This window comes from Lathamus discolor, chromosome 2, assembly GCF_037157495.1.
Source record: "Lathamus discolor isolate bLatDis1 chromosome 2, bLatDis1.hap1, whole genome shotgun sequence".
Classification (NCBI taxonomy): domain Eukaryota; kingdom Metazoa; phylum Chordata; class Aves; order Psittaciformes; family Psittacidae; genus Lathamus; species Lathamus discolor.
Genome location: NC_088885.1, coordinates 140,759,617 through 140,773,513, shown reverse-complemented (window position 1 = coordinate 140,773,513; position 13,897 = coordinate 140,759,617). Strand labels below are relative to the sequence as shown.

Sequence of the window (13,897 nt, the reverse complement as noted above, 5' to 3'; positions counted from 1 at the left end):
AGTCCTTCTCCGCAGGGCTGCTCTGAATCTCTTCTTTGCCCAATCTGTAGCCGTGCCTGGGATTGCTCTGACCCAGGTGTAAGAGTAGTTGGGGAACAACAGTTTCAGTCAGTCAGAGCTAAAATGGAGCGATGCCTTGCAGAGTTCTGCAGATCAAGTTTCAGGTAAATGATGCAAATATGGGCTATGCATGGAAAAAGACTGAGAACACTACAGTCTTTGAAGACTTGGATCAGTTCAACATGCAAGACTGAAAATTACTGGAAATCCTGTATTTAATACAAAGGTGTGGTATTCTCTTCAAACAGCTCCAGTAGCAGAATCCAAACCATGAAGACATAGTAGGAAACTTTCACTTCACCTGCCTTCACAGTATTCAAGTGTCGAAGCAAGAAGTGAAGTGCAAGGGTTAACTAGATGGCTGCTATGCCCTTACTTTTGCCATTCTGTACCTACATGGCCTTGTCCTAGTTTCAAACTAGTGAAGGAAAACAGATCAAGATGCACAGAAATCCTCCCCTGCTCCTTCAAGGTCCCCTCCCAGCCCACGGTATGGGAGCCTGGCTCTCTGTTTTTAATCCAATATCCACTTCACTACAGAAGATTTATTTAGACTGGCTCTTGTCTCATAAAGGGCTCCAAAAGTATATAGTGATTTCTGACACTTTGTTATAATGTTGCTATGACCCCCCCACCCCCTCCTCACATACTACACCACCACCCAGCCTCATTTTCATATGGATACAAAGCATTGGGATAAAATGATGGTTCATTATAGTGGTACAGAGCTCTTATCTTCATCCGGCAAGAGTCATTTCCTTCCAAAGATTGAAATGCAAATGTGAAAATTAATGATAACTGCATTATCTGATAGCAGAGATAATACCGATTCACTGTCAGAGTAACACACAGTCGTTCTATGATTTCCTCTGCTTCTTCACAATATTCTTACTGTCAGACTATATCTATGGTTAACTATGTTTCATGGATTTTTGTTAATTTACATCAAATAGCATTTCCAAGATCTTATATCTACCACATTTCCCCAGTCAAAAAAGAAACAAAATCAGGACAGTAATCTCCAAGTCCTTCTTAGGACTGGCATAAAAAGAAAGAAAAACCAAAACCAAACAAACAAAAAAAACACCAAAACAAAACAAACAAAAAAAAAAAAGACAAGAAAAAGAAGTAAAGACAGGGAAAAAAAAAATAAAAAGACTCTAGTTAATGTCTGTTTCTATCTTGCAGTGATCTACCAACCATTCCAATCTATATTAGAGTTTTTCTTTGTAACCCAAACTGTTTATAGTACTACTAAATAATGCAGAGTAAACCCAACAATCAATACATATTTACAGTGATTCTTATGAATGGTTACAGGAAATCTATTCAGAAAAGCTTTATAAACTAGCTTTTATAGCAGGTAAAAATACAAACCTTGTATTTGATGTTTGCTAGATCCTTTCTGATCCACATCTTGCTAAAGCAATATACCAGAATTCACCTGAAAGGCTGTGTCTCTCTCTCTCTTTTATTAAACATTAATAGCAGCACAGCTGAATATATCACTATTTTAAAGCACTATTGAATTTTCTGTTTACAGTTTTTCTTAAACTTTCTGATACACAAGAAAAACACCAACCTGTCACAGCAATTAAAAGAAACTATACTGTGCTATACATAACAATCCTTGGTACTTTTTTCAACAGTTCTCTGATATATATCAGAGTATTTGAGTTATGATGAGTCTTCTGAGATGTAACATGAATTGTGACTTCATCAGGCTTTACTATTATCAATAGCAGAAGTTCTGTTGATTTACTGAAGGCAGAATTTTACACATGGGAGACTTTCACTTTATGTGGAGATGAATGTCAACAATACATAAAGAATTACCATAAACTGATGACAAGAGTTTTAGGTCTTATTTTCCACTACTTTTTTCTTCTTTTTTTTTTTTTCATTTTGGGTATGTGGACAAATCACATTTTCTCACTTTGTAAAAAAAATTCAGATACGTTTCAAAAGAACTTCTAAGACTGACTTTCAAGACCATTCAACTCAAAAAATCAGCGTGTTCTGCAAAAAAGCTGTGATTCTCTACAACCATGAAAGAAAGAAAGAATAATCTAGTTGACAGTATGCTGCATGTAAATTAAGAAGACAGAGGTCCAATTCCTCCTTAGGATCAAGATTTTCTGAGTAGCATTAATTTCACCTTTGTCAATGCCCTATACTCAGTTCCCCAACTGCAAACACAGTTATTGTTTCTCTGTCTTGAAAGGCAGGTACAATTTCACTGACAGATGAAACACTCATGAATTACCAGACCAATGTGGGAAAAAAGTATAAAGAACTGAGTATCATCACCACACGATGGTGGAGTGAGTTTTGAAAATCTTTTTGGATTAGTCAGGACTAAAAACTGTGTCCCATCTGCTACAGTGAAGGAACTTTCCCTTGCATATTACTCACAGTACAGGTATGGGATGTCTTATTTTATTCCCTCACTATGCAATAATAGCACAGAATTTAGAAGACCATAGAGAAGTTATCATTCATAACACAGCCTGAATACACAGTTACCAGAGAAATAAACATTGGGAGTTGCTTATGTGAAGGACTGCTAGAATTTATGCATTACAAATGCATCCAAATGATACAGTATTCCTAAAAGTAATATACAGTATATTAATTTATTCATTGTATTTTAGCTGCAAGCAATTGTCATGGTCAGTCAGTCTAACTTCTGCGTCAGTGAAGTCCACCCCATGTAAGAATTCCAGTGTTTGCCACAAAACTGGATCTCATTCTCTAGGCAAGTATCTCATCCTGAATGTAAATATTTCTAATGACACATAAATGATTTTTCATAAAATGTTCCAATAATTAACATCTCAAGAACTAAAGTCTGTTCTTTGTGTCTGAAACTGTGGAGCTTCAACATCTATTTAATCTTCAGATACTTTTACCAGAAAGAGGTGCCCACTGTTACTAGTTTTTCACTCTGAATTTAAAGTAGCTTGTAATCAGGTTGTCCCTTAATATTTTCTTTGATAGGAAAAGGACCTAGACTTTTTCATGATACCAGTCCTTTCAACATTTTAATGGCTCTTCTCTAAACCTGTTTCAAATTTTAACATTGCTCTTGAAATATGAATACAGGAGGCAGAACCTTGTTTTAGCATCAAACAAGACTGCTAAGCAGACAAGTAAGATAATTTGAGAACCCAAACGTATTCTATAGGCACAACTCTGTCTTTTGGGCTCAACCCTGGTTCACTAAATCCCAACACTTTTTCAGACTACTTTCTGTAGTAAGACTTCAAGCACCTTCTATAAGCATGTGACTTCCTATCTAATTACATGGAAACTAAAGTTTTGCTGCAGCTAACATGTCAAGTTATTTAGATCCATCAATAGCAATACCTATGCATTATTCAGCATTTTCTTTGGATTGTAAACATATTGCAAAGAACTAATATACTTTAACTCACCATTACATATTAAGTTGGATTTACAAGATTTTTTTCCATAAACCTATACAGATTGGCATTTTTACTAATCCCCCTTTAATAAAAGTCTTACATCACTTATTTCATTATTTCCAATGGGACCACTGTTATGTGGACAACTCTGTCACTGTCTAGACCAACTCTGATTTACTGTTCTAGCATTCCAGAATTCCCAAATCACATCAAATCCAATTTTCTAACTATCTTTTTCTTACCACATTTTAAAATATCATCTTACTGTTATCAATGAAGCTGCTGAATTGCAGTTACTTTTTTCTTTTTTTCTTTTAGCCAAGCATTATGGCTCCTTGCATCTGGTTACATCCATGGTTTTCTCAATCATTTTAAACTTGCATTTTTCTGGTGTTTCTTTAATTCTCTTCTAGGTAAAGTCAACATTGCCTTCACTTTAATTACAGCTTTTCAAAAATCTAAAAAGTTGTTCTTAAGCACTTTCAAGTTATAATTTATACGTTTTCCACTCAAATATTTTCTCCCTTTCAATGCAGTTCACATTTGCTGTCTCTTATAATGACAAGTACAGGCATGACCACTGGATGATAAACAAACACTAATTTCTAATTATGTAAACAATTTCTCTCTCAAGATGGCATATGATAAATAATTTCCTTATTTGAGGTTCAACAATATTTTACTTGAAGGGCCTGGTTTTCTAAAATTTTCAGAGATTTTGAGAAAGTTGTTATGGTACGGAAGCATGAAACTTCTAGGATGTGTCATTCACAGTTCCCCAAGTTTAGGAGGGTTTTGTTCTTACATATAACAGATATCCAGCAAGAAGGAGAATGATCCTATTCTCTCTGATGGGTAGTCTGTGGAAGACATGCAGAAGATATGCCTGTTGTTCATTATATGTTTAAAGCACTGATCATTGACCTCCTAGCAATAATACAAAGGCTATAGAACTATGTACACCTACATGTATCAAAGCCATCTGATAGCAAACACTGTATTTAAGGCTGTAAAATGACCTCTGCTTTCTACATTTAAAAACCAAGTCATTTCATGTAAAATTTGTTTAAGCCCAGTCTTGCTTTGCAGACTCTATTCCTTAGACTTTTGTTGTTGGTTATAATGGAAAAAGAATCAGTACTGTGTGTCCATATATAGTCTATTGACTTCAGTTTTCATTATTTCAGAGTAGTTTTCTCATCAAAAAGAATTTTTAAAAAATGAGGACAAAACCAGTGAAAAATTAGGATATTTGAAAAAACATTCAGGTAACACTCAAACGGACTACAGTGAGTAGGCATTATCTCTGCAATTCCTTGTTGGTCAGTGAAGGTCACAAGACTGTGATTTTTAAGATTGCTTCAGCAGAAATTCTCTGAAGCTACAGCACATTTAACATTAGATTTTTCTTCATAAAAATATTCTAATTACAAAGGCTTGGGAATGCATGCAAACCATTTAACAATGCAAATTTTCAAACAAAATAGAAACTTTAATTAATGCCGGAAGCTTAATTTTGACTCATCCATGAGTAAGTTGTTGCTAATGAATAACTCACAGAATGTCAGCGCCTGGCAAGTATTGGCTGTGAAAATAATAGTATGCTCCCTTAGTTCTAAAAAAAGAAAAAAAATAATTAAAATAACAAAACAGCTCTACATTTTGAATCATCAAAGTTCACACTGTTATTTGACTTGCATCATGCACAGCAGAGTTGTTGGATTTCTGAGGAAGCTCCATCTCAGTAAGGAGACCAGAGACAGACCAGATAACAAAGAACGTATGGGCATCTGTTATTTGGGGTAGCACCTTTACTACAAGTTGGTAAAATTGCTGAAGAGAAGTTTGCAATAGTTCCATTTGTGCTGTGCTAAAATATGTTCTTAAATAAGCAAAATATTTCATGCTTCCTCCCACCAAAGATCTGAGAAAAGTTTATCTTTGTACTGCATTGTCAAAAAATATCTTCTGTTGATCGTTTCTTTTTCTGTATCAATAAATAACCAAGTTCATTTCAGAAAGCATGCCTAATGGAGAGTATAGCATGTGGTATGCACCCATTCTTTTCTTCATACGTGTTAAAGCCTTGTAAAGAAGCAATATTTAAATAAAAAAAGAGCTGCTTAATTCATGTTGGTGATCAGTTTTTCTGAAATAAAAAGGAATTTTCTCACATTCAGCATTGATAACGATCTTATCCCATGTCAAAGCTCCCAATATTATGTTTAACTGATTTTTTTCTGCAACAAAATAAAAATTATTCTTTTTACTCCACACTATCATGAAAGACCTCTGACGCTTTTGTATAAGACAGCTCATATAAAAAGCAGTAGCAGCCCACAAAATGCATACGAGTATGTTGAAATATACTAAACCAAAACAAAAGTAACAAAAAAATTACTGATTTCAGATACTTATTTATTACAAAATTAAAAACAAATCATGTTAATCATTGAAGTGCACTGCGAAGCTGGAAAAGGCCGTTCTGCTACATCCGAATATTTTTTTTGTATTATTTTAAATGCACTGTAGTGTATTATAATACTAAATCTGGTTTTCATATAACACCATAGTGCTTTATACAGAATATAAAATTGTGTGTCACCATTAAAAACATTTTAAATTGCATCATAATAAATAGATATACTAGGTCTTAATTTTTTTTGCCTTTTATTTTCCAGCTACTGGCTTCAGAAAATTACCATTAGTTTTGTTCTTCTCTTCATGAAGAGCATAGAGTAATTTGCAAAATCAAGTAAGGCTGAAAATGTGATTGAAATATAGGATTCTTTTTCTAATGAAATATTGTTATTGCATTATAAATTATTGACATAACATTTCTGGAACTCTTTTCTGATGTGCTCATCCTTTTTAGGGAAAATATCTGTAAGAGATACAGCTAGACTGAGAGGATGTTTGGCTTCAGATGCACATTTTCCAACAGCACCATTAAAATGTAGTCAATATAATGGATCTTTAAAGCCGGTTCCAGAGTCCATACCCATGAAAACACTGCATTGAGTTCAAGAATTGCCTAAGAGAAAGAGGTTTTACATATTTACATCGAACAGACACTTGGAAAGAATTACCATGCTACCATCACATCTTGTACCTTAGCAATGTCACACTTGCACCATCTTCATAGTGCACCATAGAAAAACATTACTGTGAATTTCTGTTTAATGTGAAGTGCTAACACTTCATTCAACACTAGGAGTTTTTCCTTCAACTGAAATCAATGACCAGGTGTGCTAAATTATTTCTATCAGGCTAAAACAAGTAAACAAAGTCCTTGAAAATGTCATGAAATACCATGCCTGCATGTTAAGCTCAATATGCTGCTAAATGCAGGCAGAAAGCTTGAGAAAAGACACAGGCGTTTGGTTGGTGTTCTGGCTTCAGAAAACAGAGCAGAAAAGCTTCTTCCTTAATACAATCATCAAACTGAGAACTTACTGATAAATTTCAATCCAAAAATTCCAAGCAGCAATATTTTCCTTTATATCAAGCATGTATGTGATGACATTTTATGTTGAACAATTTACAAAACTGTATAACCCAAACCATTTTTTTACTCAAGAACGTTATCTTAGTGCTTATCAATCAGTATCTCGGACTCTGAAGATTCTTAAAATAAACAGTCCATTAAAACTCAATCCAAAGCATAACACATCTACTAAAATAGAAATATTAAAAAATGTTGGAAACTAGTTTCAGAAAGTTTTCTTGGCTTTCAGCTGTTTTTTCCTACCTGGCCCATCCCAATCTTCATTCTCCACAGCAAGCTGCCCTGGTTTCTCTGACCGTGCATCACCATCAGATTCTGCCGCCTCCTGGATTCCTTCTTCATTGCCTGAAAAAACAATCAGAGAAACATAGTATTGACATATTTCAACAGTGACTTTTAGGCAGAGATCCCACAATATCCAAACAACTGCTTACATCCATAAGTCAAAACATACTCATGTCTATAAACAGAGAAAATGAAAAAAGTGTATTTGACATGTAAACATCTATGAGTTCCCAGTGATCCAAACAATCCCTGAGTATCCAATCCTTTCAGTTCTGTGGAAAGACAAATCTTGAAAATCAGTGTTTACTCTGTATGCTTAAACACCAGAATCACGACTTGCACCTAATTCTGTAAACCAATGCACAGAAAGTCATTATGTTTGTATGCACAAATGAGAGAAAGAAATCAGCTTGTTACTCCACAGGAACAAATGCTTCCAGCTACGCATTTTTCTGAATTCATACCTAACTTATACATCACGTATTAATGACACAGTACAAAAATAAGATGCACTAAACAATCTGGCTTTTCAGGCCACTACTGGAGAGCTACACTTTGGTATTTCAGCATTGAAGGAATCTGCCCTTAAAGGTCACAATGTACCAGCAGGTCCCTATGATCATTTTCTCCCTATCAAACTACCTAAAGAAATGCAAAATTTCTGATTAATTTCAGAATTTTCACCATCCAGAGTACCTGAGCACATCTGTCTGCATTCAGTAACTATCCACTACAAGTCTGTGTATAGGACACATGGAAAATTATGATAAGGTTAAATTTGTAGAGATGACCATTCAATTCTTATCTGAAGAACTCCTTGTTGAAAGTGCAGTTATTTCAGTTAAACAAAGGGTCTATGCAAGCTCCATGTAAAAATAGTATGAAATAATCATTACAAAAATTTACACTGAAGGTGAGCGTTTCGGGGGTTCAGCTATTAACACAAAATTATCTGGCCACAGTAATGTGCTAAATGACATCTCTGAGGCTTACCCAGACCAGTATTTTGCTGCATTTGTACGTTTTTATTCTACTTATATTCTAATCAATCCACTAAACTCTTGCATAGAAAGACACTATGAAGAATGGAAAAAAGAAAAATCTCCACTATTATCTACATCAGTCAAATAGGACTGAATTTCTATTTTAACCTTTTTAGCAATCTTGAAGCAAACTGTTCAAAAAACTGTGGCAGCACTAAAAAACAGATTCTGTGTATTTTAGAATTTGAAAATTAGACTGGAGAGCAAGAAGCAAAAAGCAGACCAAATAAGCACTAACTTGTATCTTCCCCCCCCTTGATAACAAAAGCTTTTATTAGCAACATAGGTAGAGAAATGTGATTAAAACAAACCATGCCAGATCCCCATACGTTATCACTGGAGCTATATTTATACCAGATAAGATTACGACCCAGAGTTTTCAAGTACACGATTATATACAAACACTATAAAGTATTAACTTCATGTGCACATGTATCGGCTCGTAATAACACATTCTTCCTTGCATTCATAAAGTAAAAGGGTTTTCTTCTAAGAGCCTGGTAACTATTTCTCACACAAACACAATACTATACTCACTCCAGACTTCAGTAACAAAAAAATAGTTCAGTGCATGTGTAGTACTAAAAATATAGCCCAGTGTACAGGCACTTAAAGCTAAAAGACAACACAAATATCTAGTATAGTTTTTCTGTTAAAGACACTGTATAATTTTACCCAGGCATTTGAAGTTCACATGCTTCAGTTCAATCTGAAGTTACAGAAGACAGTTCTAAATCCTCACATGTGGAAAAAGCTATCTCTTAAGTTTCTTGTAAGTCATTTTAGCAGTTACTTGGTTTTAACCAACTACCCTATTTTAACCAAACAACGCCACTTTTTTTGGGCGGACTGAAGAACCTATCAGATACTTTTACCTTCACAGCAACTTACAGCTGCAACATACTGCTCTTTATTGCACAGACACAAAGGACAGCTTTCCAAGGTTCAAAGCTGGTAAGATTAACTCCAGTTTTACTCCAAAATGTTGGAAAGCATTTCACAGTAAGGGCAATTCTGAGTTTCTCACTCAAGCTGCATAGTCACCATAAAGCTCTTAAAATGTTCTTTGCATGGAATTTTTGTACAAAAGAGAGTGTTTTCCTTCCACTATAAACAACAGCTCAATAACAAACCCACCAAAATTTAGGACTAATAACAATTCTAGATAGAGCCCAGGCATGGAAAATTTATCTCCAAAATATAAAAGTTTTTCCAGGTTATAATACATACATGCCTGGTGTTCGCATGCAAATATGAGCATTATTTCAATTAATGCAACCAAACAAACTATCAAGCAAACAAAACTATTAGAACTGAGAGGAGGAGAAACTTACGTGAAAAGATTGGGCTGAAGGGGAAAAGGACAGAGTTATAGCTAAGGTATACAACCTACAGCAAACCATATTTCAGTACTTGGGAGATGAAGAAAGACCTAAAAATGTATATTAGCAGATGGCTTAATTTTATATTAACTTGCTTTTTCAGTGTTTCATCAAGTATGGTATTACATGCTTTTCATAATCAACTTGTCATGAATTAATGCATGACCCGTGCAAATAAGGTGCAACAAAATGTGTGGAATTTACATTAAGGAAAACCCTGGTTTGCATCTAGAAGTAATTTTAATTATTTTCATTGATATTTTCTATTATTCATTAACTATCAAGTCCACACATTACACTGGCAGTATCACAACACTGATTTGTCCTGTTCCCCACAGTAGTCTCCCTCCCTACTGAAGCAACATGATAGTGAAACTGGCAAACAGTACACTACTATGGACTTCAGAATCCATCAGTGAAGCTAGTCTATACCAGGTTCAGCTGAGCAGCAAGGTCAAATGGAAATGGACAACTAAATCAATCCATTTGGTGCTGAAGACACTGCCACTTCAAGAAGCCAGAGGAGGCTAAGGAGGCTTAGCACAGGAGCTGATAACAAAACACATGCTTTTTTTATTTTCTTTCCTCTTACTTAATACTACTTTAGCAGCTAACATTAGTCTAGCACAACTTTGTTGTGGTAAACAAATTTCCTTACATAATTTGCTTTCTTTCCATTGTTTATTCTTTTAGTTCATTCATTATTTTCCAGTCTCAACAAGACTATTTTTTTATATATATTTATTTTAAAACTGATTAAATTTTTCTCCAGTTTACAGGTGTAGACATTTAATAGGATCCAGGACATTATTTTCTTTCTTAAAAGTCAAATCAAGTGCTTTTTGCCTTATACACCACTCACTTTGCAACTACTTACTGATTCCTCCCTAATGCCATTGTTTTTGTTTTTTTTTCATGTTTGTTTCTTCACTTTGTTGATCAATTACATTTTGCATTCAAATTAAATGAGAAATAACTTTTTACCATCAACACCAAATAATGGTATAGAAGTACTGGCAATCATACACAATCTAAAATGAAGCAAAATCTGCTTCTGTTTCGGTTTTTCCTTCTGGCAACAAAAATTAGGAAGTGAATTCTTTCCTGTAAAAGAATATCACTGCATGAAAAAAAAAAAAAAAAGACTTTTATAAGCAAGAATCTGAAATATCATATAGTATATTTACTCATGAGCCAAGCCTACTGGACTTTGTTATTTCTCTATATTTGGTATTAAAGCTACACTTTGGGCAGAATTCATCTCTTCTAAGATTAGATGTCTGAAAGTTAAGTTAGTCCAGACTTCTTATGTATGTGCTCCTATAGATACGGAAGACAGAAACCTCCTCAATGACTCATCCTATTCGAGGATGCCGAAGATACAAGAGACCTCTTGGTGTCTGAGGTAGCTGAAATGAATCATCCTCTGAGACACGCAACTTGGACTAGGAACCTATCTTTAGACAGCTAAAGTTAGGTGAAACAAGCCTCTGCCTTACAATGAAGTGCTGAGTACACAAAATACTGATTAACTAAGAGGAAAAAAAAAAAAATATTCAAACAACTTCAATAAGATAATATGAACAGAATTTTCATCTTGACTTTACTATTTCTCACCGGCATTAACTGTTTCTGTTGCTCTTCAAAAACAGTTCAAAGTTTTTTTATGTTGTTTTTAATATCCTAGTGTTCATGCAATAGATGCAGGCGAGCATGCTAAAACTCTGCAATTCAGGGTGGTACAGTTGGTCAGGGAATCTGAAGACTATAAAGAGGCATATTACCAGAAATATGAGAGGAAGAACTCCAACATCTCTGACAACACTGACAAGGAGGTAAAAAGACCTGAATATTAACAAGTAATTTCTCTTTAATCTTTTTAACAAATTAAAGACTTCCCAATTTGTACTTAATCAGCTTGTACCAAAAGTAGTTGTGGTATTTTAAAGAAGCACATGGGTTAGCAGTTCTTCTCAACCCCGCTGTTCTAATCCATGTTGTTCCTATCAGTATTAGGCTCTTACAGAAAGTCTCATACAATGTAACTATTGAACTTTCTTACTAGGAATGTTACAGCAGCTGTTAGTCACTCTATAATGTATTTTGCAATCAGCTAAATCAACAAAGTACTTTTAACAATGAACAGTTCAGAACTGACAGATCTACTTTCTTGTTCACAACTGCTTATCAGAGCATAGGTATCATATATGTTTGCCAGGTGCTCCTATAGCTAGGATACCTTCACAGAAGCCGCTCACGAAAGATAAGGTCATAAAAGAGATGAAAAATGTGCAAGCTTCATACACTCATGGTTTTATCATCAGACAAAATAGCTTTGGGTGAAGGACTGTACCCGTCACAAACAGCACATGGCAGCTTCTATTACAGTGAGAGAACATTAGAAGTTTGAAATTCAGTTTGTGTTCGTTCTTCCTGGCAGCATAAATGTAAACTTAAATTGTTAACATCCTAATACAGCTGTTCAGCGTGAAACATCACTTCTCAATTATAATAAATCAATTCAGAAATAAATTGTTACAAAGCCTGTAGCATTTTGTACTGCCAAAAGAGAAAACAGACGTGATGCAGAGATGTGGGGAGTCACACACTGTAGATTTTAATTCAATAAGGAACATAACCTTACGTACATTGACAGGCCAGTGCGACTGGCCGTGAAGGGGCAGGCTTTGCTGGGGCCCTTTCCTGCTTTCTGTCACAACAAACAGTGGTTTTGCAAATTCCAGATCAAACCAAAGAAAGATTGTGAGACTGCATGTATGAACTAGAGGCCAGAGCTTCAGAAGCTGCAAGTTAACATTCAAAAATTGTCCTTTGCTATTTGCTTTCTCACAACGCCTATGACCAGTAACACAGTTTACACACACTGTTAATCTTGCTCTCGAATCCTAAGAAACACACTGTAAACTGAGAATCACTGCCAGAAACCTCTCTTCAGAAGCAGTACTTGTAACTTTGAAATAACCATATACAACTTAAAATACAAATGCAATGTACTTAATTCATTCAATGTAACTTACCTTTTGGCAGCATACGCTATGCTTAAGAATACCAATGACATCTAACAGAACTTAACTGTCCTTGTGAATTACCCCTTTTTAAAGGTTCTATGGATATATTAGACAAGCAGAAATCTCTAATTTTAATGGCAAGTCTTCACCAGACATAAAACATTCTGTTTATAAAATACGTGCAAATAATGGGGAAAACACCTTTAAATATGTTTTTGGTATGGAAATAAAACTGAGAATAAAAATACTAAATAAATTAGGAGGGATGTTTCCATACATTGCCATGTTTGGCTTCTGGTGTGCGGACAAGCTAAACAACTACAGTTGCTACAGTACCATTCAAATGGATTTATTCTGCAAGCCTTGCAAGAACAGAGAGGCAGAGATCTGATGCTATCACTACCAGACTCTGTTATCACTTCATCTAATGTATATCCGAAATAATTTCAGAGAAGCCCACCAAAGTCAACTGAGGCACCCCCCTCTACCAATACAGTAAGCTTAAGCAAAATTTGGCCCTCAGATGACTGATTTACTAGGGTACCTGTAAGAAATCAACACTTGTACGTGTTAATTCACTGCATTTTGTATCAGATTTCATTAATTATCTCAACAGTTTCCTTCTTTGCAAGCAATTATTGTTTTCTGTCATGCTGATTAACAATCGTAATTTCTCCTGGGATAAATCTCATTTGAAATAACTGTATGTTTCTAGTTGCCCTAAGCACTCTTAAAATTATTTATCCAACAAGTGTCAGAAATAATGCACTGTCCCTTATCCTAACATTTATAAAAGGTATATGAATATCCATGTATCGTTGAGTACCTACATGTGTGCAAGCTGTTAACTCTACAAAATAACAGTATGGAAACTATTTTAGCTCATATTAAATCACTACTTTGTTTAACAGAATGACATCTTGACACAATGACATTTCAGCACAGTGGTCACATTAAAAAACAGTGTCAATTATTTCTAAACCATTTTGTCTATGGCATTTTTCTCCTGGGGAATACACTGCTATGCAGTCATTTCATCTACACTGCATCTGGCCTTCCTCTTTCTCCAAGTGTTTGATACGTTCTCATTATCTCACTGTTTCCTTTTGAAGTCCTTTCAAGACAAGGATCACTCGTTCACATGTATTTCCTGCAGAACAGT

At 34.9% G+C, this 13,897-nt stretch overlaps 1 protein-coding gene across 2 annotated transcripts in view; it reads right to left on the bottom strand.

The window, feature by feature from the left end:
* The window catches only part of ZFPM2 (zinc finger protein, FOG family member 2), a 317,161-nt gene that overhangs the window by 231,177 nt on the left and 72,087 nt on the right, over positions 1–13,897 (bottom strand). For both annotated transcript variants that reach the window (XM_065668790.1, XM_065668789.1), the window contains one exon: positions 7,240–7,341. In XM_065668790.1, coding sequence (XP_065524862.1) covers positions 7,240–7,341 — 102 coding nt within the window. The remainder of the gene's footprint in view (positions 1–7,239; positions 7,342–13,897) is intronic.